At 38.6% G+C, this 23303-nt stretch overlaps 1 protein-coding gene and 1 pseudogene across 2 annotated transcripts in view; one reads left to right on the forward strand and one right to left on the reverse strand.

The window, feature by feature from the left end:
• GLG1 (golgi glycoprotein 1) overlaps nucleotides 1-23303 on the forward strand; it is a 163173-nt gene that overhangs the window by 105919 nt on the left and 33951 nt on the right. For both annotated transcript variants that reach the window (XM_059152995.1, XM_059152996.1), the window contains exons 3-7: nucleotides 10088-10174; nucleotides 13856-14071; nucleotides 19602-19805; nucleotides 20645-20716; nucleotides 21626-21809. In XM_059152995.1, coding sequence (XP_059008978.1) covers nucleotides 10088-10174; nucleotides 13856-14071; nucleotides 19602-19805; nucleotides 20645-20716; nucleotides 21626-21809 — 763 coding nt within the window. The remainder of the gene's footprint in view (nucleotides 1-10087; nucleotides 10175-13855; nucleotides 14072-19601; nucleotides 19806-20644; nucleotides 20717-21625; nucleotides 21810-23303) is intronic.
• Nucleotides 13033-13544, reverse strand: LOC131818487 (small ribosomal subunit protein eS24-like; annotated as a pseudogene).

Consider the following 23303-nt stretch of genomic DNA (forward strand, 5'->3'; position numbering starts at 1 on the left):
CTAGAGACTCCCAAGATGGTTGAAATCATGTTCACATAAAATTGTGTACACAGGTGTTCATAGAAGCAATAATTATAGCATTGAATAAGTGGAAACAGCCCAAATATCTATCAACTGATAATGGATAAATGAGACATGATAAAGCCATGTAGTAGAATAATATTTGGCAGGAAAAAGGAATGAAGTACTGATAACATGCCACAGTAAAGATGAAACTTGGGAACTGGACACAAAAGGTTACATATTTTACGTTTCTGTTTATATGAAATGTCTAGAATAGGCAAATCAACAGAAGATTAGTGGTTGCCAAGGGCTGGGGGAAGTGGGGAGTAGGAAGTGACTGCTACTAGGTATGGCATTTCTTTTTAAAAATTTATTATCATTATTATTTAATTCCAGTACACTTAACATACAGTGTTATATGAATTTCAGGTGTACAACATAGTGAGTCAACAATTCCATACATCACTCAGTCCTCATCACAACAGTTGCACTCCTTAATTCCCATCACGTGTTTCACCTAGCCTCCTACCATCTCCCCTCTGGTAACCATCAGTTTGTTATCTGCAATTAAGAGTCTTTTCTTGGTTTGTCTCTCTTTCTCTCTCTTTTTTCTCTCTTTGCTTGTTTGGTTTCTTAAATTCCACATATAATGAGATCATATAGTATTTGTCTTTCTCTGACTGACTGACTTTGCTTACCATTATACCCTTTAACTCCATGAACTTTCATGTTGGGATGATGAAAGTATTCTAGAATTAGATAGTGGTGACAGTTGTCAAAATTTGAATATACCAGTAGACACTAAAGTATACTTTAGAAGTGTGAATTCAGTAGTACATAAATTATATCTCAGGAGTATAATATAATCAACCCTCATGTAATTACCACCCAGCTTCAGCTATTTGTTCAGATCCATCCTGTGTCATCTCTCTTCCTGCTTACTTCCCCTCCTTTTGTATCATTTTGAAACAGAACCCAGACATCATTTCATTTGTTAATATTTTGTTAAATACCTCTAAAAGATAAGGCTTTATTTAAAAAATAGCCACAATACTGTTATATCTGAAAATGTCATAATTCCTTACTATAATCAGTTAACTAATTAAGGTTCAGATTTCTAACTTCAACACCAATCTTAGAACAGAATTTATTTAATTAACCTGATAATGTGTGGTTATAAAAAGACCAATAGCAGCAAAAATAAACCATTGGGACTACATCAAAATAAAGTGTTTCTGCACAGCAAAGGAAACAATCAACAAAGCCAAAAAGGCATTTCCAATAAAGGATGAATATCCAAAATATATAAAGAAGTATTACAATTCAGTACCCCCAAAATAAATAATCCAATTAAAAATAGGCAGAAGACATAAACAGACATTTCTCCAAAGAAGACATCCAGATGGCTAGCAGACACATGTAAAGATACTCAACATCATTCATCATCAGGAAAATGCAAATCAAAACTACATTGAGCTCTCACTTTACACCCATCAAAATGACTAAAATCAACAACACAAGAAACAAGTTTTGGTGAAGATGTGGAGAAAAAGAAACCCTTGGGCACTGTTCATGGGAATGCACACTGGAGCTGCCACTGTAAAAAACAGCATGAAGTTTCCTCAAAAAATTAAAAATAGAACTACCCTATTATCTAATAATCACACTACTTGGTATTTACCCCCCAAAATAGAAAAACATTAATTCAAAGGGATAATACATGCACCCTGATGTTCATAGCAACATTATTTACAATAGCCAAACTATGGAAAGAGCCCAAGTGTCTGTACATAGATGAATGGGAAAGAAAAGGTAATCATAAAAGAATATAATAAATATATAGGAATATTACTCAGCCATAAAAATGAATGAAATCTTGCCTCTTGAAACACCATGGATGGATATAGAGAATATAATGCTAAGCGAAAATAAGAGAAAGACGAATATTGTATGTTCTTATGTGAAATTGAACAAAACAAGGTAGCAAAAGACAAAAAGAAGAAACAAACTAAGAAACAGACTCTTAACTGTGGAAGACAAACTGTTGGTTACAAGAGGGGAGGTGAGTGGGGGGATGAGTGAAATAGGAGATAGGGGGACGCCTGGGTGGCTCAGTTGGTTGGATGACTGCCTTTGGCTCAGGTCATGATCCCGGAGTCCTGGGATCGAGTCCCGCATCGGGCTCCCTGCTCCATGGGGAGTCTGCTTCTGCCTTTGATTTCTCCTCGCTCATGCTCTCTCTCACTACCTCTCTCTCAATAAATAAATAAATAAATAAAATCTTAAAAAAAAAAAAAAAAGAAATAGGAGATAGGAATTAAAGAGTACACTTGTCATAATGAAAATAAAATAAAATGATAAAGAAAAACCACTTCCCAATGGGATACAAGCAGAAAAAAGAGCAATATACATTTTCTTTTGTAATCAGAAAGGCTGATACACATTAGTAGCAGTGAAGAAGTGAAAGAATTCAAAATATTAAGTCCTAATGTCTAATAAAGTGTAAAGGGCTACATCCAGACTGAAAGAAAAAAAAAGAACTACAGCAAACATGATGAAATATTAACAGCTTTCTACCCAGAATTGGCACCAAGACATAGTTAGCTCATGGTCACAGAGATCCTAGCCCATGTGCAGTAGGCTAAGAAAAAAGAAAATAGGTAAAAATTAGAAAGGAGGGTGCCTGGCTGGCTCATTCAGTGGAACGTGAGACTCTTGATCTTGGGGTTGTAAGTTTGAGCCCTGGGTTGGTGTAGAGATTACTCAAAAACAGTTGGAAAGGAAAAAATAAACTAATTATTTACAGATGACATGATTGAGTAGAAAACTCAAAAGAATTTACAGATAGACGATCACTAGATGAATTTAATAATGACCTTGGGTATAAGATCAATACACAAAACTTAATTGTGTTTTTCTATAGTAGTAACAAGCTATTTCTCCAGTGAACTTAAAAGTGACACTGTGGGGGCACCTGCATGGCTCATTTATTAAGGGTTTTGGCTCAGGTCATGGTCCCAGGGTTGTGGGATTGAGCCCCCCCACTGGGCTCCCTGCTCAGCAGGAAGCCTGGTTCTCCCTCTCCCACTCCCCCTGCTTGTGTTCCCTCTCCCATTGTATCTCTCTCTCTCTCCCTGTCAAATAAGTAAATAAATAAATCTTAAAGAATAAATAAATAATCTTAAAGAAAAATAAAAAATTAAAGTGACATTGTGTAGGGGTGGTGCAGTTGGTCAGGCGTCCAACTCTTGCTTTCCGTTCAGGTCATGATCTCAGTGTTGTGAGATCAAGCCTCACAACCAACTCTGAGTTCAGTGTGAAGTCCGCTTAAGACTCTCTGCCCATCCCCCCATAAATAAATAAATGTTTTTTTAAAGTGACACTATTTAGCATATAAAACATCAGATACTTAAGAATAAATCTAATAAAAATGTGTAAGACCTCTACACAGATAACTACAAAATGTTTTTCAGAGAAATTAGAAGACTTAAATAAATGAAGGAATATATATATATATATATATACTATGCTCATGAGTTGGAAGACTCAGTATTATAAAAATATTAGAACTCTCATTAAGTTGTAGATTCTCTGCCGTCCTTTATTTGTTGTTATTAAAATGGCAAGCTGATTCCAAAATTTATTTGGAAACACAGAATTCCAATAATAGCCAACACAGTCTTGAAAAGAGCCACACACAAAAAAATTTCACCACCTGGTTGAAGACCTGATGTTAAGTAGCAATAAGTGATGCAGAATGATAGAGGCACAAGGGTCAATGAGTAGAACAGTGGAACAGAGTGAGTCCAGAAACAATCTATCTATGTATCTTTCTATATCTAGAGACAGACATTTGAATAAAGAATTTGATCCCTGTTGTACAGGACTCACAGAAAATCAGTTCTAGATGTTTATAGATCTGAATGTGAAAATTAAAACAACAAAACTTCTAGAAGGTAGCATAAAAGAATACTTTCATGACCATGAGATTAGCAAAGAATAAATGGAAAACAAAAGCAGTAAGCATAAAGCAAAAGATTGATAAATTACATTACATTGCATTTTATTTTGTTAAATATAATATTAAGAGTGTGAAAATGCAAGTCATAGAAGAGAAAACATTTTAATACATAAATCTAACCACATGTCCAAAATATTTTAAGAATTCATACAAAGCAATAAAGAAAAGACGAATAGAAAAATGGGTAAGGTAAATTTAACCAAGGAACTAAAAGTGATGTATAGTGGAAACTACAACACATCAGTGAAAGAAATTGGAGACACAAATAAATGGAAAGATACTCCATGCTTATGAATTAGAAGAATTAATATTGTTAAAATGTCCATATTATCCAAAGCAGTATATAGATTCAGTGCAATGCCTATCAAAATTCTCATGGCACTTTTCACAGAAATAGAACAAGTGATCCTAAAATTTGTATGGAACCATAAAGACCCCCAAATAGCCAAGAACAGTCTTTTTTTTTTTTTTTTTTTTAAGGCTTTATTTATTTGACAGAGATCACAAGTAGGCAGAGAGGCAGGCGCAGAGAGAGAGGAGGAAGCGGCTCCCTGTGGAGCAGAGAGCCCAATGTGGGGCTTGATCCCAGGACTCTGGGATCATGACCTGGGCCGAAGGCAGAGGCTTTAACCCGCTGAGCCACCCAGGCTTCCCGCCAAGAATAGTCTTGAGGAAGAAGAACAAAGATGGAGGCATCACATTCTCTGAATTATACTTACTTAATGGGAAACAAAAGCAGTAAGCATAAAGTAAGCATAAAGCAAAAGATTGATAAATTACATTACATTGCATTTTATTTTGTTAAATATAACATTAAGAGTGTGAAAATGCAAGTCATAGAGGAGAAAACGTTTTAATACATATATCTGACCACATGTCCAAAATATTTTAGGAATTCATACAAAGCAATAAAGAAAAGATACTTTTCTTTACTCACTAAGGGTGTCATACTTTGGGCTTCCCTGATGTGGTGACTGGTACCTGCGTATTTCCCTCATGGGGACCCTGAAAGCTATGACCAGAGGGTTGTTACTGGTGATGGTAGCTCCCATGGCTCTTGAGTTTTCTAAGCCAAGGCACCTTGTGAGTCTTGCCTTCTCACACCTAAGCTGTTATCTGGAGAGAACTTACCTCCAGATGACTACGTAGACTGCTGCCAGGATTTCTGTTGAAGAGTAGTTGGTGATGCTCTGGTGACAAGTGGTTCCTGTCTCCTATTCTTTCTACAGACCTCCAGACTCTAGCTGCTGATTTCACATTTCTACTCTGTCTGATAATAATAATATTATGTATTTCTCAGGATATATGCTCTTTTATATCATCAATAATGTAAATTCTATCTAGCATTGTGATTTATCTATATCCCAATATCTATATCAGGAAAAAGCATATTAAAGTTCATTCCTTATCTTCTGTAGTATAAAGCTATTACAGAATATCTAAAACTAATAAGTCAGGAAACAGCAAGTAGTTAATAAAAGTGTAAAGTTAGGGCCACCTGGGTGGCTCAGTTGGTTAAGCATCTGCCTTCAGCTCAGGTCATAATCCCAGGATCTTGGGATCGAGTCCCACGTCATGGCCTCCCTCCTTAGTGGGAAGTCTGCTTCTCCCTGTCCCTCTGCCCCCCCCCACCTCTCTCTCTGTCTCTCTCGCTTTTGTTCTCTCTTTTAAAAAGTGTTAATTACCCTAAGAAAAAGCTAAAGGAATTTAAAGTATTTGTCTCTGGGGAGTTGGTAGGACTTCAGAAAGGGACTTGTCAGGGAACTGGTCTGATTTTTTATCTGCATTTATAGAACTATTTGACTAAACAGCTTTGATCTAAAATTTTTGAGATGAATAAAAGAGTAAGTGGATAAAATGAGCTATACAGGCTTTCAAGGAGCTTGACTATGAAGGAAGGTTTTTCTTTCACCATCTGTACCAAAAACTTGTCACTATCCTGACTTTTTCAGATATATCCCATCTTCTCCCATCCAGCATTTCTTGCCTTTAACTGGTCTGCTAACCTCCCCTAGTCTGGCCTTTCTTTGCACTGCGACCAAAGTTGACCTTTTGAGTTCTCTGGTTAAATTGTTCACTGGCTTCCCATTTCCTATTAGATAAACTACACATTCTTTAAGGTAAGCTCTGATACTCTGTGTCATCTGATCCCTGCTTACAGCCCAGCCCCATCTTTCATTACCTTAACCTAGCCATCCTGAGCTATAGGTGTCCTTAGAAGTTATAATTACTCTTTCTGTCCTTTTTAGCCTTGTACTCCTAGAACCCCAGTCTCCCTCAGTTCACCTGACAAAATTCCTTCGGATCGAGCCCGGTATCACAGTCACTACCTCCCCACGTACCCTTCCTCTACATTCACTGAGCTATGTTCTTCCTTCGTATCCCCATAACATCTCCGGTATGCATCTGGTGTCACATTTATCACACTATATTTCCATTGCTTATTTGCTTCCCAGGCTGACTGTCGCTTGGCTCCCGTGGTTGAGCTCCTTGAATGCTGAGACAGTGGTTTTTTTTCTTCTTCACCCTTCATGTTGTCATCTAGCAAGATTCCAGGTTATAGTAGTTACTCAGTATGTGTCTAGGAGAGGGAGATGGGTAAGTGGGTGGATTCGTAAGTGAACATCTTGTGTTTAAGAAAATTGAAGCTGAACTACATCCTGTTAACCGATAGCACTTAGTGTCAAATTGCAGTTATTTTTCTAGTTGACAGTAACCACTCAACCACTCAGGAGGTCGGGACAGGTATCAAATATGATGCAGGTAATCAACTCCCAAAATCAGGTGTGAATGTATGTTTATATTCTCTTGAAGAAAAGGTACTGGTGGAAACCCGTGTTGAATTCCTTTTGTACTTTCCTTCGTGAAGGAATAATCATGCATTACTAGCTCATACTAAAAATAAAAGACCAGACGTAGATTCATGGTTGGTAAAGGATGGGTGAGGAAGGATGAGGAGGGATAAAACAGCTGTGGGGTTTCTGTTGGGGACGACGAGCATGTCCGCGAATTAGACACTGGTGTTTGCACAACCGTGTGAATGTACTGAAAGCCACTGAATCTGGACACTTCAAAATGGTGACTTTTATAGTCTGTGAATCAAACCTCAAAAAATTAAAAACAAAAATTAGACATTCCAAAGTTAAAGGTTAAAGACATTTCAGAAGCTCTAAGTGATTATCTAAATGGCTTTGACAGAAAATCAGTTTCTAGGCCATTACAGGACATCTGAGTTTGTGTTAGATAAAGTAAGGAAGCCCCCTGTAGTTTGTATTTTATAATTTTTCTGTCATTTGTTTTTGTTTATGGGATATCCTTGAGCCGCCAGACAGGGTTTCTTTCTTACTTCTCCCTCCCTGCCTGCCTGCTCCCTTCCACCTTCCGTCATTCGTTCCTTCCTTCCTTCCTTTTTTTTTCTTTTTAAGATTTTATTTATTTATTTGACAGAAAGAGAGAGAGCACAAGCAGGGGGAGCGGCAGGCAGAGCAGGCGAGGGAGAAGCAGGCTCCCTGCTCAGCACGGAGCCTGATGTGGTACTCGATCCCAGGACGCTGGGATCATGACCTGAGCCAAAGGCAGGCACCTAACTGGCTGAGCCACCCAGGCGCCTTTCCTTTCTTCCTTCCTTTCAAAGAAGTCAGCCATAGGTCACTCAGTAAGGAATCTTTGGTTTGATGTACACACAGAATACTCTTAATTTTAAAAGAAGAATGTTGCTTTAATTTTAAAATACAAAAGTTAGGAGTACCTAGGTGGCTCATTCGGTTAAGCATCTGCCTTGGGCTCGGGTGGTCCCGGGATCAAGCCCCCACATTGGGCTCCCTGCTCAACAGGGAGTCTGCTTCTCCCTCTCCTTCTGGCCTTCCCCTGCTCTTGCTCTCTCTCTCTCTCTCTCTCTCTCAAATAAATAATATTTTTAAATATTTTATTTATTAAATTAAAAAATAAAATATAAAATGTAATCACCAAGTAGTACTGACTTAATTCATAGATAATTGTAAAATGTGTTTGTCTAAATTCTAACCTTGTCTTTTGAATCACTGGATTCGTCTTTGCTTGTGTGGAGCCAGGAGGCCCAAGATTCCTTCAGTTAGAACTAAGTTTCTCCTATACCCACATTCTTAGTTTGGCCTCATATGTCCTATTGGTTGAACTTGTCACTCATTATGGTATAAATTTATTTTTTTGTTCATCTATTTAACAAATATTTGTTGATGTCTGTGTGTTCTGTCACTCTCTCTTATAGGCACTGGGCATACACTGTGCTGAGCAAAGCACAGCTCCTTTTAGAGCTTTTGTTATAGATGGTGGCCAGTGTTTTTTTTTCTAAAAACTCACTTATTGATGGTAGTTGAAGGGTTAGAGCTTTTTGCTGGCTTGCTTTTTTCTTTAGGGGGGAAGAGAAGAAATACTACTCATCCTTCATATTTTATTTATTCACAGATTTTTTTTTTTTCCAGTACTCCTATATGGAATTAAGTGCTTATTTCTGTGTTGTTCCTAACGCAGGTGATATAAGCCTCTGTTACACTTCTAAAAAAGCAGATCTGGCGGGGTGCCTGGGTGGTTCAGTGGGTTAAAGCCTCTGCCTTCAGCTCAGGTCATGATCCCAGGGTCCTGGGATCGAGCCTCGAGTCGGGCTCTCTGCTCAGTGGGGAGCCTGCTTCCTCCTCTCTCTCTCTCTCTACTTGTGATCTCTGTCTGTCAAATAAATAAATAAATAAATAAATAAATAACAACGAGCTCTGGTCATGTCACTCTCTTAATTTCCCTTCAGTGACTCTTGGGTTGAAGTTCAGACAAGGCTTACAAGGGTTGTCAGAATCAGTCTTCCATTGAACTTTCAGTTCCTCTAACATGCTCTGTTTACCTTTTGGTGAGCTTTCTACCTTTTGGTGAGTTTCTATGCATGCTGTTTCATTTACCTAAAACAGTCTTCTCCCTCCCCCTTTACTGTGGCTAACGGCTAATCTCTCAGGGTTTCATCTTAGATAGCACTTTCCATAGTACACTTTACTTGACTAAACTCCCCAACACAGTCCGGGGTCCTCCTCCCCTGTACTGCTGGGATACCTTGTATTGCTCACACTGCTTGCCATTGACCATAGCCACCACTGGATGGTGTAGTCTTTTTTTCTTTCTCCTTTTGTTTTGTCCCCTAGTTCCTAGTACAATACAAACTCAAACATGTTTTTCTGTTTCCTCTAATAGCCTATGAAGACCTTGAGTTCAGACTGTGTGTGGTATAGTGCAAGTGCTAAGCACACGTTTCAGTGCATCAGTGAGTGAGTGATTGTATTGTTTATTCTTGGAATATAGCCAAGAGAAAGGCTTGGAGCTGCATCTCTCTCCCCCATTCTCTTCATGTTCAGCATCATACAAAGTCTGTGTTCTGCCTCTCCATCTGAGCTAGGTGTAAGGGCCATTTATGCTACTTTTCAGAAATTGAATCATACATTGAAAATTGTTAAGTAAATCTGCAAAAGGTATGGTAAAATTCAGCACTCATCTGTAAATAGTAATGGCTTCAGATAATTTAGAGTTTAAAACATGTTAAAAAACAGTTGTGTAAAGTAGACCTTACGGAGTATGTGTCAAGACAAAGGAGGGTTTTAAAGGAATGAAGATAGATAGGCCTGCGTACTAGACGCTTGGCATCTCCCCTTTATGAAACTCATCTGTGGAAGCCCTGTGAATTGCGAAATCTGTGAGTAAACCCACTAAGTCTGAGCTTCTGGGTTAAACTTCTTGATTTAATAGAATTTGGCTTATACAACCTTGTTAATGTTTTCTCTGAAACCTAACCAGAGATTTTTTCTTGAGTTAAAAAAAATTGTCCTTAAGTGGAAAAAGAAGTATGCCTGAATGGTAGTGTTTTATTTTGTCTGCCCATTTTTTCCTTTTATCTGTAAACATGATGACATTTTTATCTTCCTTTTCTTTTCATTAACTGAATATGCTTTATCTGACTTTGTATAATGGACTTTAATCACAGTAACCAGCGATGAAAAATTTCATACTATTCTAACTGGAGTTTTTGTTTGTTTTTTCTTTTGTTCATAGTTGTTGTGGAATTACAAGCTGAATCTAACTACAGACCCCAAATTTGAGTCTGTGGCCAGAGAGGTTTGCAAATCTACCATATCAGAGGTAGGTTGTAAAAGATTTTTGTGGGTATTTAATGACTTAGAAGAAAACATTACATCTCTTGACCTGGCCAGTCATTAAGGGAGGAATGACTGGACTCAGTTACTTTTCTTGGAATTCCCATCTGTCTTGGCTGAGAGAGAAGCCACAGTGGCGGGATGTGTAATCAGCCTCCTTTTTGTTAATGTTCACCTATATTTATCTTAGGCTGCTGTTGATTCAGACAGATTGAAAATCGGGCTCCGTTGATCCCCAAACAGAGGACACAACTGCTTCTGTCATCAGTGCTCCACTCGTACTTTTTGCAGTCTGCTGATATCTGAAGCTTTTCAGAATGGGTCTCCCCAGGAGGCCTGTAAATGTTTCTAAGTTACGCAGTGGGTTCAGTTGAACCATAGAGGCATATGCTTCAAATAATAGGAATTGACATTTAAAAAGTTTGTGACAAGAATTGTGTCTATTGTTATAGATGGGTGTTGAGTATAAAAACAAAAATAATTAATGAAAATGTACAGCATTGTACAGATGCTAATTGGGGAAAATTTTCAATTGTCTTGGTTCAGTGTGAACTACAGATAGTATGGTTAGTTGTATATACCAGTTTGATTGTCATGTGAGTCTATCCAGATTCATCAGAATAATTTCCCTCTTCACTGGCTTATAAAAGACACACACACACACACACACACACACACAACACGTATGCATAACTGGCTTTCTTATAATGTGTATGTAATGATGGTCCTCTTGTAACCTTTTGGGGTATTGTGGTTTTGTGAATGATTTCAAGTAAAAATGAGAATTCATCCCTTCCTAGAGGGAGATTATACCGAAGTCAGGAAAATTAAATATCAGGAAGAACATAGTTGCCAACAAAATGTTTTACTTTACATCTCCTTCTCTTGCAATTCTGCTGGCAAGGAGAAAAGGAGTATCACAAGAATACCTGCAAACTGCAAACCAAACTTTCATTTACCCTCCATTTTTTAAAAAATTTCATTTATTTTTTGACAGAGACACAGTGAGAGAACACAAGCTGGGGGAGTGGGAGAGGGAGAGCAGACTCACCGTGGAACAGGGAGCCTGACATGGAGCTCCACCCTCAGACCCTGGGATCAGGGTCTGAGCTGAAGGCAGAACACCCAGTGACTTAGCCACCCAGGTGCCCCTCTCCATTGCTGAGCCAAATACTGCTGGCTTTCCTCCTGCTTCTTGTCAAAAATAGTGATGGCAGCACTGCTACCTGACCACTTCACAGTTTACTCCTATTCGTGACATGTTGATGCCTTAATATGGTGTTTCTTGCTGTTAATCATAGAAATTTTCTTTCTGTTGTATTAAGCTTCTAGCCAATAGAATGATTGAATAAAAGCATCAACTTTTAATTCAAACACTACCCCCTGTCCTAATTGATGATGAACTGAAATGCAAAGAGGTACTACATCTCTGTGTTTCAGTAAAATCCCAAGAGATTAAAGCTAAATATACATTTATGTTCTCATTGGGACTCCAATTTAAAATGTGCTCCTGATTTTTCTTCAGATATGTAAACTATTGATTGCCCAGTATAAGAGCTGTAAGAATGCTTGCACTTCACTAAGTTTTAAAACCCAGGCTTCTATTGCTAGCTCTGTGTTCTTATACAGGCTTTTCTTTGGTTGAATTACAAATGCTGAGATTTTTTCAAACAGCTATTCCTCCTTTTACTTGTGAAACTTAACTCTATTTTGCTCAAAATCAAAACAAAAGCCTTTTCCTGGAAATACATTTATTACCCTCTTTCTGGGCGTCTCAAAACAAAAAACAAAAAACCCTCAAGGTTAAGTTGAAAGAGTTGCATTCATCTTGACTGTGGAAGATCTCTCTACCTCTTGAAGCCAGAGCAAGACTATTTTCTTAAATTCTCAAGTTTGCTTCTTTGAAAAGTAAACACCATTTTCTGTCTTGAGTTGAGTGTTTCACTTGGTTTGGATTTGATACAAGGACTGGACGTAAAGAGACCCAGGGGGCTATAGGATAGTGAGTGTGTGGTATATTCTTCACCGGGCACCTTTTGGAAAGGGAGAGTGTATTTGTTTTTGCTTTCTGTGTGTATTTAGGATAGGTAGTGTGATAGTAGAGAGTGGTTACTCTTGGTTTCAAAAAGCCAATAAAACATTTTCTTCTTGTTTACATTAAAAATAAACATTTACATTTGGGCCCCTTACTCTTGTCAAAACTATCATTTTTGTTTGTTTTTAATTTCTTCAAATGCAGTAGGATTTTTCCAAACAACCTTCCCTGTTTTATAATTCAAGCTTACAACCCACTAAGTAGATTTTACTTTTTTGTGCCTGAATTTCAGCTTTTTTTTTTTTTTTTTTTTGGCTCATTGGCTTCATTCACACGTGTGGTTTGGGATGCACTTTGCCAGAACCCAAACCATGTGGAATTACGCTGTGCTTGATCCAGTAGAACATGTGTCTAAACCACCCAAATTAGACTTACAGTGGCCTCCCCTTTCTCAGACTTCTTCCAGACTGCACTGAGCATCATTTTAAACATGTTTCTGTTCCAGACCATAGTGGTGAAGCTGGGATTCTACTAAGTTCAAAAACACATGTCTAAATCCACAGTTAATTTAGAACATATTAATGTCATGTCGAGAAGTAATATTATGCCTTCCCGCCTGCCTTCTCTCAGCCATTAGGTTTACCTGACACTAATAGGGTGCTGTGTAGCTTGGCTTGGGACATGCCCCTAGACTTCAGTTCTGCACCTGTTTTCCAGAGCTGTTTCCCAGATTAATCTCCTCACTGTCCATTGCATTCTTTGCATGGATAAAGGGACTTCTCAATAGAACCATTCTGAAGCTATAGATGTTTTTTTTTTTTTTTTAACATTCTTAGTTTATTAATCCTCTCATGAAAAATCTGCACAACCACCACAGATAAAGCCACTGCAGCATCTTTACTCCTTCTGTTGTCCAGTCTCCAGCTCACTTTTTGCCAGCACCAGCATTGGCTTTTGCAGTCCCCCTGACTTTCTTCATTCTGTTCTTGCGTTCTTTTCACTGATTTCTTGAGGTCTTTTTCTTCTCATACAGACCATATCTTGCAAGTCTATGTTTGGGTTCATTTTTCTTTGCATAATCCAAGGAATCATAAATCATGCTAAAGCCACTTGTCTTGCCACCACCAAAATGGGTTCTGAATCCAAATACAAATATGATATCTGGTGTGGTCTTATACATTTTGGTTAGTTTTTCCCGAATTTCTGTCTTAGGTACTGTTGTATTTCCAGGATGAAGGACATCAATAACCATTTGTTTGCACTGAAGTAGTCGGTTGGTCATGAACTTCCTGGTCCGGATAGTGACTGTCTTGTTCATGATGGCGGCTTGAGCTTCAAGCAGCCGGAGAGCTGAAGCTATAGAAAAGCTTTTTAAAAAAATTATATCTCAGTAAAGCTGAAATTCTAAAAATTTGTTGCCAAACACATTAATCAGATATTTCCTAGACCCCACAACAATCTGAATAGGCATGACACTATTTTCTTTATAACGAATGTATTTCTAAGTGCTTTCCTCTTTTTCTCCCAAATATCGATGGGAAATCAATAAGAGAATAGCAGACATTCTCTTTTGTAAAAAGTCGTCTGATAGAATAAAACACTTGTGTAAAACAGCCACTTTCTTTGGAGCAGATTAAAGAATGTGCTGATGAACCGGTTGGGAAAGGTTACTTTGTCTCCTGCTTGGTGGATCACCGAGGCAACATCACTGAGTATCAGTGTCACCAGTATATCACCAAGATGACAGCCATCATTTTCAGTGATTACCGTTTGATCTGTGGCTTCATGGATGACTGCAAAAATGATATCAACATTCTGAAATGTGGCAGCATTCGGCTTGGAGAAAAGGTATCTACTCTGTTTATACTGGCTTCACCAAGGGGTCCTATGAACTTGATGAATGAAAAGTTTTGTATATCTGGCATGGGAAAAATTTGGGCTGGAGGTGGCCTTAAAGTGGAGGTCCAGTCAGCCGCAAGATCTAAGGCTAGTTGACCCGTGAATGCATTCCATCTCTTTATAGTATTTCAGTACTATCTGGGGAAGCAGAGGAATTAACATCAGCCAAGAGTAGTAAATACTAAACCAGTTGCTAGTTACCTGTAGCGTTCCCTAGCAGAGCATTTTGTTGTTTTGTGGACAAAGTAGTTAGAGTAGCAGAGACTTGAGTTGCCTAACCTTTCTCTGCGTGTACCTATTTGCTGCTATAAAAAAATTACTTAGTAAACACCTTGGTATAAAAGAAGATTTAAATATTAGAAAAGTTTAAGTTATATGAAGGTACTTCTGGCTTGTGAGAAGTAAGATACTCTATAAATGTGATTTGTTGCTACTTTTATCTTATAAGAACTAGTTTTAGTAAAGACAAGAAGGAAAATACCTAGTTGACGACTTCTGTCTTAATTATGTTTGGTCTTATTTTTGTTCTTGTGAGTCTCTTGTCTAGAAGGTCACAATGGAGGTTTGGCTAGGTTTATTCTAAATCTGTTGGCTCAGCAAAATGAAAGAAACTCCTGAGAAGTAACAGATGCTGGGGGAGAGGTGGTCTGAGGCATATGTCTGACCTCAGCTATTATTTGCCACTGCTCATTAATCTGCTCTTTAGGAAATATGATGAAAAATAAAATCCTTTGTCTCTTTGCCCTCTATTTGTTCGTTGCCCCGTGGTTTGCTGGCTTCTGTCACTGACAGAGGGTAAGGGGCATGGTGTTGGAATACTAGAGCTGCACATACCAGTTTGGGTGATGGTTTTAGTGCTGGTTATTGTCTGCCTGTCACCAAATACCCTTTCCTTTATACCAGCACAGGGCTCTGGCCCTCTCACAGGGTACCTGTGGGTCAGTTTTGAGAGCACTGTGAACTTGGCATAGAGCTTTTGGCAGCTTAAGAAAGACCAGTTTTAATAAAGAAGGCAGATTTCTTCCTTCCCAGCAGACTCTAGAAATGGCACAAAAGCACTTAAGCTACCCTAATAATTCAGGAAGCTCTTCTGATTTTATTTAGGGTGTTAGAGATCATGTCCAATTCCGTATCTCATTCCTTTTAAAAGCTTCACATAAGTGTTCCAAACACCTTTTTTTAGGAATCAGTAATGACACTTCTCCATATTTGTGATTAGTGGTCCACACTGTAGAGTAGACCATTACAGTTCACCTCTTTTTGTGGTAGTTTTTCCCTCTTGACACCAAGATAGTCACTGGTTAGCTTCCCACTCGCAATCTGAATTATCAGTACAAAGCCCGCTTTCAACTGCGTGTTTGAGTTACTAGGGTTTATTTAGTGCCAGAAACGATCACAGAAAACAGTAGTACTAGGGCCCAAGAACTGGACAGTGAGGATTGTCTGCCCAGCTTCGTTAAAATAAGAAAAAAAAAAAAGGTTTCTGTGGATCATCAAAGTGCACATTAAAAAATTTTTTTTTTCCGATGTTCCAAGATTTCATTGTTTATGCACCATGCCCAATGTTCCGTGTAATATGTATCCTCCTTAATACCCACCACTAGGCTCACCTACCCTCCCACCTGACAAAATGCACGTTTTTGTCATGTTTATCTTATGCTACAGGTGAATTTCTGTTTATACCAAGCCTCTATCCTAGCACAAAGGCTTTCTGTATTTTGGGGACAGTAAGATAGATTCATGCTTGCACTCTTGAAAAAACATGTTCCTTCCTATATAATCCATTTTGGTGCTACAGCCATGTTTAAAAGTGAGGGAGGCATGTCCTCAGCCCTTCCTGGCTTTTCTAACTATAGTTTATTTCTCTGAGGCCAGTTATTTAGATTTGCAGATTATCCTGAAAAGTAATGAATCAACTTCTTGCTTGTTGATTTCAAATTTGGCACTGAAGCTTGCAAACTCCTCTGTGACTGGCTTTGAACTGACTTCTTCCAAAGGTCAGAGGAGGGGGTAATAATGGCTAATGTGTTTGTACCCTGCTTCTGGATGAATGTAAAAGAGTCATGGTGTCAAAATTATGATTTTTTTTCAAAATGTTAATATATGTAGATTTGAGAGCAAAGACTATATATTAATAAAATTTTTTCTAAGTAAATACAGTTAAAATGACAGATCTTCAAAAGTAAAAGTGTAAATGCATTTACATCATCTGAAGAAAAGGTACAATGTGCGGTCCAATACCGGAACTTAATTCTGGACATGTCCTACATTATTACTACTTTTAGACTTTTCACTTGGTAGTTCTATAGTCTTATCATTCTGTGCTTTTAACTGGCTACGTTGAATATTTTGGACAGTTTTTCTCTCCTTCTGTAGTGAGAAAGATCACAGAAGACCAAAAATACTGAACTAGAGAGTGGTTTATAACAGAGATGAAAACTGAGTTCTTCCTTTTTGGGATTAGTGTTATTTTTCTCTGTTCCTTAAACAATAACAACAAAAAAGGGCAAGGTTTATGGGGAAGAAAAGATATTACCTATCAAATTGCTAAAAACTGATCAGGACATTTTGTAGTTTTAAGAAAGACATTTGTTTCACCACAGTACAAGTCCCTTTTAAGTCCATTTATAGGATCATTTGTTATTCCTATGTCAAGCCAGTGAGTGTATCAATAACTTAATCTTTTTTAATCTAAGTAATTTTATTTTCCTCGAGGTGGTGTGCCCGTGTGTAGTTTACCTCCCTTGTTTTCATTCTTATTCAGTAATTAGCCATACAGTCTTGTCAAATATTTGCATACGTTTCAGTTACATAACTAAAATGGGCTGAACTCAGAGACTTCAGAGAACCAAGAAGAATTCTTGAAGTATATTTATTTGAAAAAATTATCTAAAGTTAGCATGAATAAAAACATCTAATGGAAATGATGATATGGCCTAGCACCAGTATGTGTTGTACAGTTGCACAGTAATTATAATTAAATTTCAGATTCCTTAAGGGATCTCAAGCCACAATGATGCTCCCTTTATTTAAATCCAAGAAGAAGCATGTGGAACCATTAAGAAATATAATAGCCCTAAATAGATATTCTTACTGGTGACACATTTAAAACAGTTACAGACCCTAAGAATACAGGGAAACACTTAGACTCATTAAGTGGAAATTAAGTGGTGCCAGAACTAACAGCTAAATCTGAATCGGGAGTTGACTGTCAGATTATTGTTTTATTATTTTCAACCCCTTTTATATGATTTTTTAAAAATATTTTATTTGTTTATTTGACAGAGATGACAAGTAGGCAGAGAGGCAGGCAGAGAGAGAAAGTGGAGGAAGCAGGCTCCCTGCTGAGCAGAGAGCCCAATGCAGGGCTCAGTCCCAGGACCCTGGGATCATGACCTGAGCCGAAGGCAGAGGCTTTAACCCCCTGAGCCACCCAGGCGCCCCTCAACCCCTTTTATATGATTAAGACTTATTGCTAGCAGCCATTCAAGTGAGTTTTCATGGGCTACTAAACCTTGGTGTTGGATATTGTTTTGTTGTTTTATAAACTAATTCATGTTTATAATAATCTTTTGTATGCCATAAATAGTAAGTGCCTGATATGTTTCTGTCGAAATGTTATCATGTTTGTTTTTCCTTTGGAAAGTGGAAATGCATACGCCTTGCTTAAGTGGGCCATATTCAGACATACTTGAGTGTTGCTCATAAATTAGGAAAAAAAATTAAGCCTTATTCTGGATTTCTGGGGTTTGTGTTGACTCTTCTCTTTGACCTTTTTAGTCACTCAGAGTTTGTTTATCTTGTTCACAATTGCCCTCCAAAATATCTTTTTGGTCTTCTCAGGTTTTTAAATGCAGTGAATAGAATCATACAACTAGTGCTCAAGGTTCAGGTGCAGATAGAGGACGGGGGCATGAGAATCTGCTAGTAGAGTGTGCTTCCTGATCCTTTTTGGGTCAGCACACTTTTTTGAAAATTTAATGAAAGCGGTGAGCCCTCCTCAGGAAAAATGTGTAATGCCCACATAACAAATTTTAGGAGTTCTCTAGAACCCCAAGGTTTAGAAAAATAAATGATGGATTGTTAGCTAGGCCCCTTACCTTCTGCAACCCAAGATGAGTCGGTAAACTCCTTTAGGCCTGTGTTGACTCCTCTGCGCAAGAGATACCGCAGCTCTCACCCCTTTCCACAGGTATCAGAGAGAACATGGACGTTTTCATGGAAATACTTAGAAATTAACGTGCTGTCAAACAAAATGCATTAAACAAAGCTTAGGGGGGAAACTACATACAACTTTTGTTATTGTTGAATTTTTGCTTCAAGTAGATGTTTCCCTGCCTGGTTTTGGGACTCTTTTTTTTTTTTTAAGATTTTATTTATTTATTTGACAGAGAAATCACAAGTAGACGGAGAGGCAGGCAGAGAGAGAGGGAAGCAGGCTCCCTGCTGAGCAGAGAGCCCGATGTGGGGCTCGATCCCAGGACCCTGAGATCATGACCTGAGCCGAAGGCAGCGGCTTAACCCACTGAGCCACCCAGGCGCCCTGGGACTCTTTTTATTACCTACAGATGATTTCGTAGATAAAGTATTTTACCAAAACAAGATGGTGTGTGCGTAAATAAGAGATCACATATACTTCTGGCTGCTTTGGTTTGCTGTATTTATAGTTACAGCTTTCAAGTGTTTAAAGCATGTCTTCTGAGTAGAGCAGATTGGGACTCTTGAGTAGAAATATTTAGGGGAAATTTCTCATATTTTGAGTGAATGAATGCTTGTGGTTGCTATGGGGCTAATGCAATATACAATTAAAGATAATTGGATGGTTTCAAGAAAGCTCTCAAACTCAGTTTGTATAAAAGGTGGTAATCTCATTAAATCGTATTAAGATAAATCTAACACATCAAAGTGAGTATTACGCTACAAATTGTACATATAGGGGTCTTTGTGGACAGCATAGAGGAGAAAAATGAGAAAGACATCTCTAACATCTTTTCTCAATGGATTTTATGGTGGGTTTGTTTTGTTTTGTTTTGTTTTTTCCACATGACTAGAAGCATTATTGGGGAAATACCTCTCACCCTTTGAGGTTAATTTACAGAGATTTCTGCAGTGTTAATTCGGTATTGATATGAACCATGATCAGAGCATTGGGCTGATGTAAATTCTTAGAATTTTTCTGACGTTTTAAGCGCAAAGAATTCAGGTTTCTATTTCTAGTGCTAACTAAACTATACTTAAATATCCCAGGACCTCTCTTTCCATTTGTTGCATGCAAGTATCTGTTCTAAAGAAGAGTGTTGAGGGCATTTTCTGTAACTGCCACAGTGTGGTTGGTTCCCACCTCCTTTCTCAGCAGAGTACCAATAAGCCAACTATATATTGAATTGAGGTGGTGGTGGTTGTTTTTTTAAGCAAATGATGTTTAATTGAAACTCATTGTGGTGAGAGTTTTACAGTATTACTACCCTTGCTATTTTAGGATGCACATTCACAAGGTGAGGTGGTATCATGTTTGGAAAAGGGCCTGGTGAAAGAAGCAGAAGAGAGAGATCCCAAGATTCAAGTCTCTGAACTCTGCAAGAAAGCCATTCTGCGGGTGGCTGAGCTGTCCTCAGATGACTTTCATCTAGACCGGCATTTATATTTTGCTTGCCGAGATGATCGGGAGCGTTTTTGTGAAAACGTGAGTCAGCTCAGAAGCTCTTCTTCTCCTTTAAAATGTTTTTAATACCCTAGTCCAAAATGAAATAAACCAGCACACTCTCCTGTGTAGATACTAGGCAGTGAAATGGAAGGCGGAGTTGTTCCCAGGATAACAGAGAACGATGTTAGATGTTCAGCCTTGATGATTTAACATCTAGTTAACAGTTGGCTTCCGACAGTCTCCACACATTATTTTTTCTACTTTATCTCACTTCTCAATTTTAGATCTTGGAAGTCTATGTTATTTATATACTGGAATCCCATTTTACTGGGGAATCCTATTCACACCTATTCTATGGCTAAAACTGCCGTATTGCATGCTACATCTTTTTGGCTAAGATGAACAAATCAGCAGGTGGCTAACTTATAAAACTATCTCCAGACCTTACAGAAGACTTGCTAACGCTTATCTCCATCCTTCGAACAAAGAGCTGAGAGTAACTTGTGTGTACTCCCACCCTCTGCTCTTGAATTATTAGCAGCTTTAACTGTCAGAGCCACTGGTTATGAGTTTTATGGACTCCAGCATCAAGTCGTAAGAAATGACTCACCGACACTTCTCTTGGTTCCCTAAATAACAGTGTATCTGAGAACAAATGACAATAGCCAAGCATCATGGGAAAATTTTTTTCAGCTGTCTGCAATACTGTTTTCTACCAAAGGCTACTCAATGTTGTAAATGGCTGAGCCATTTGTTCAAAGGTACTCACGTTTATAATAATTTAAAGAAAGTTCTTTATAGGATCGTGGATAGTGCCCTGTCTAACTACTTAGCTAATTGTCGTCATCCACATGATCATGTGTGTGTTCATCTTACAGACGCAAGCTGGTGAAGGCAGAGTGTACAAATGCCTCTTTAACCATAAGTTTGAAGAATCCATGAGTGAGAAGGTAAGTATTACTTAGAAACAAACCAATATTTTATTCATTTCTTTAAAGTTCTCTTAAATCCTCTCAAACAATAGTCTTATAAGTTCGTATCAGAGTATGAAATGGCTGATAAAGCTTACCCTTTTCAGAGGCAAGACATTTGGCTTTTAGTAGAGAACCAAAGCATATTTCACTTAAGCCAAGAAAATGAAGCTTTGTAATATCTGGACATTGGGAAGCCCATTGGGAATCAACTTGGGGAGTAAAATTAGAGAATTGTGTATCGTAGTCACACTAAAGCCAGCCCTTCATACTCAGGAAACTCAGGCTAACCAAACCAATTACCTATTTAATTTTTCAGCAGCTGTTTCATCAAGCATTCTCATTACTATTAGTCCTCTGTCCCTGGATGAATGCAAGAATCTTTTATGACTTTTAAAAAGAAAATTATTCTTGGTTTTGCTCTCCTGCCATTTGCTTTCCCGGACATCTGAAGAAGTGTTTCAGTTGTTTCTATCATTTACTATTGAATAATTCTATTTTAAAAGCACAGAATGTAGCAGCATAACATAAGAATGTTATGTCAGCTGCCACTTTGATTTGTGTGAACTTGACTTGAGGGACACTGTGTAAAAGGAAGAGGGCTTGGTGAAGTCACTGTATTAGAGCCCACCAAGGGCTCGTGTGTGTAGGACAGCTGCTCTGCTACTGCAGCAACCACTGGCGACTCAGGGTAGGAATCCAGGCCTTCCCCATCTATGCATCCCTACCTCCACACTAGTTTCGCACACTTGGATTGGAGGCTAACCAAGTTCAAAGGTAGGCGTTTTGATGACAGCTGCAGTTGTTGACATGTACTTTGCCATGAGCCTCTGTTGGCCCTAGAGGTCCCTGTGAACAGCAGAGGTCTTTATTGCCCTTTTTATTCAGTGTCGAGAAGCGCTGACGACCCGCCAGAAGCTTATTGCCCAGGATTATAAAGTCAGTTATTCGTTGGCCAAATCCTGTAAGAGTGACCTGAAGAAATACCGGTGTAATGTGGAAAACCTTCCGCGGTCCCGGGAAGCCAGGCTCTCCTACCTTCTCATGTGTTTGGAGTCAGCCGTGCATAGAGGTAAGAGTTCATTTCTCTCTATCTTTTCAGTCCTTTTTGGATTCACGTCCTAAAGCCTCTTGTACCTGTAAATGTTATTTTCTTCCTGCATTTGCTGTTTTGAGCGCACCTGTGCCTTGCAACTCAGAAATCTTTCTTTGTAAGCGTAACTCAAGAACTGAAGGCTTGGTGTCCCGAAGCCTTTTTGAAGGCTCTTTCTTTTAGCTCAACAGTCTCCAATTTTTTTTCCCTATGTCTTTATTTGAGAGAGGGAGAGTGAGCAGAAGAGACAGGGAGAGAAAAGGAGCAGGGGAAGAAGCCAAGAGAGAAGCGGACTCCCTGCAGAGCAGGAAGCCCAACATGGGGCTCAGTCCTGGGATTTCAGGATCATGACCTGAGCCAAAGGTGGACACTTAATCGACTGAGCCACTCAGGTGCCCCCACCCTTTTAAGGAAGGTATATTTCTCAAATCCAATGATTTTAATTTTTTAAAATGCATGGTCAACATTTTTAGGAGAGTCAGGGTAGCATAATGATTTAACATACAAGCTTTGGGTCAGAGACATAGCTTTAAATTAAAAGCTCTATCATCAAATTAACTGGCTGGGTGACCATTGTTTACATTTCTTAATCTCTCCCCAAACTCATTTTTCTTATCTATAAAACAAAACTAATATTTATGGTGAGGATTTATTTATTTGTTTATGAAAATTAAATGAGGTTTTTTGGAATAGCACTTAGCATTCAATAAATGATAGGTACTATTATTGTTATAACACTAATGATATTAAGGAACTAGAAATTTGGGGGGCACCTGGGTGGCTTAGTGGGTTAAAGCTTCTGCCTTTGGCTCAGGTCATGATCCCAGAGTGCTGGGATCAAGCCCCACATCGGGCTGTCTGCTCAGTGGGGAGCCTGCTAACCCCAACCGCCACCTTTCTGCTTACTTGTGATCTCTGTCGGATAAATAAATAAAATCTTAAAAAGAAAAAAAAGAAACTAGAAAAAAAATTTTTTTTAAGATTTTATTTATTTATCAGAGAGAGAGAAGGGGAGAGAGCAAGCACAGGCAGACAGAATGGCAGGCAGAGGCAGAGGGAGAAGCAGGCTCCCCGCTGAGCAAGGAGCCCGATATGGGACTCGATCCCAGGATGCTGGGATCATGACCTGAGCCGAAGGCAGCTGCTTAACCAACTGAGCCACCCAGGCGTCCCGAAACTAGAAATTTTTGAATCCAAAAGTCAACCCTGACAAAAGAGCCAAGATGGCTGTATAGAAGATCGGGGCTGTCTTTTGTAGTATTGGCTACAAGCTGTGAAGATGAAATGTCCTGGGACGTTAAAACTCTGAGCTTTTGATGAATTTTTTTTTTCCATACCTGGATAGTGGGGAAAAGCTCCTAACCTTGAAAGTGGTGGAGTAGCACCCAGGGACAGTGTGCATGGTCTTGAATTGAATATCAAAGGATGTTATAGAGACAATTGGAGAATGTTGACTATGGTCTGGATATTAGA

Source organism: Mustela lutreola, chromosome 16 (assembly GCF_030435805.1).
Source record: "Mustela lutreola isolate mMusLut2 chromosome 16, mMusLut2.pri, whole genome shotgun sequence".
Lineage (NCBI taxonomy): Eukaryota > Metazoa > Chordata > Mammalia > Carnivora > Mustelidae > Mustela > Mustela lutreola.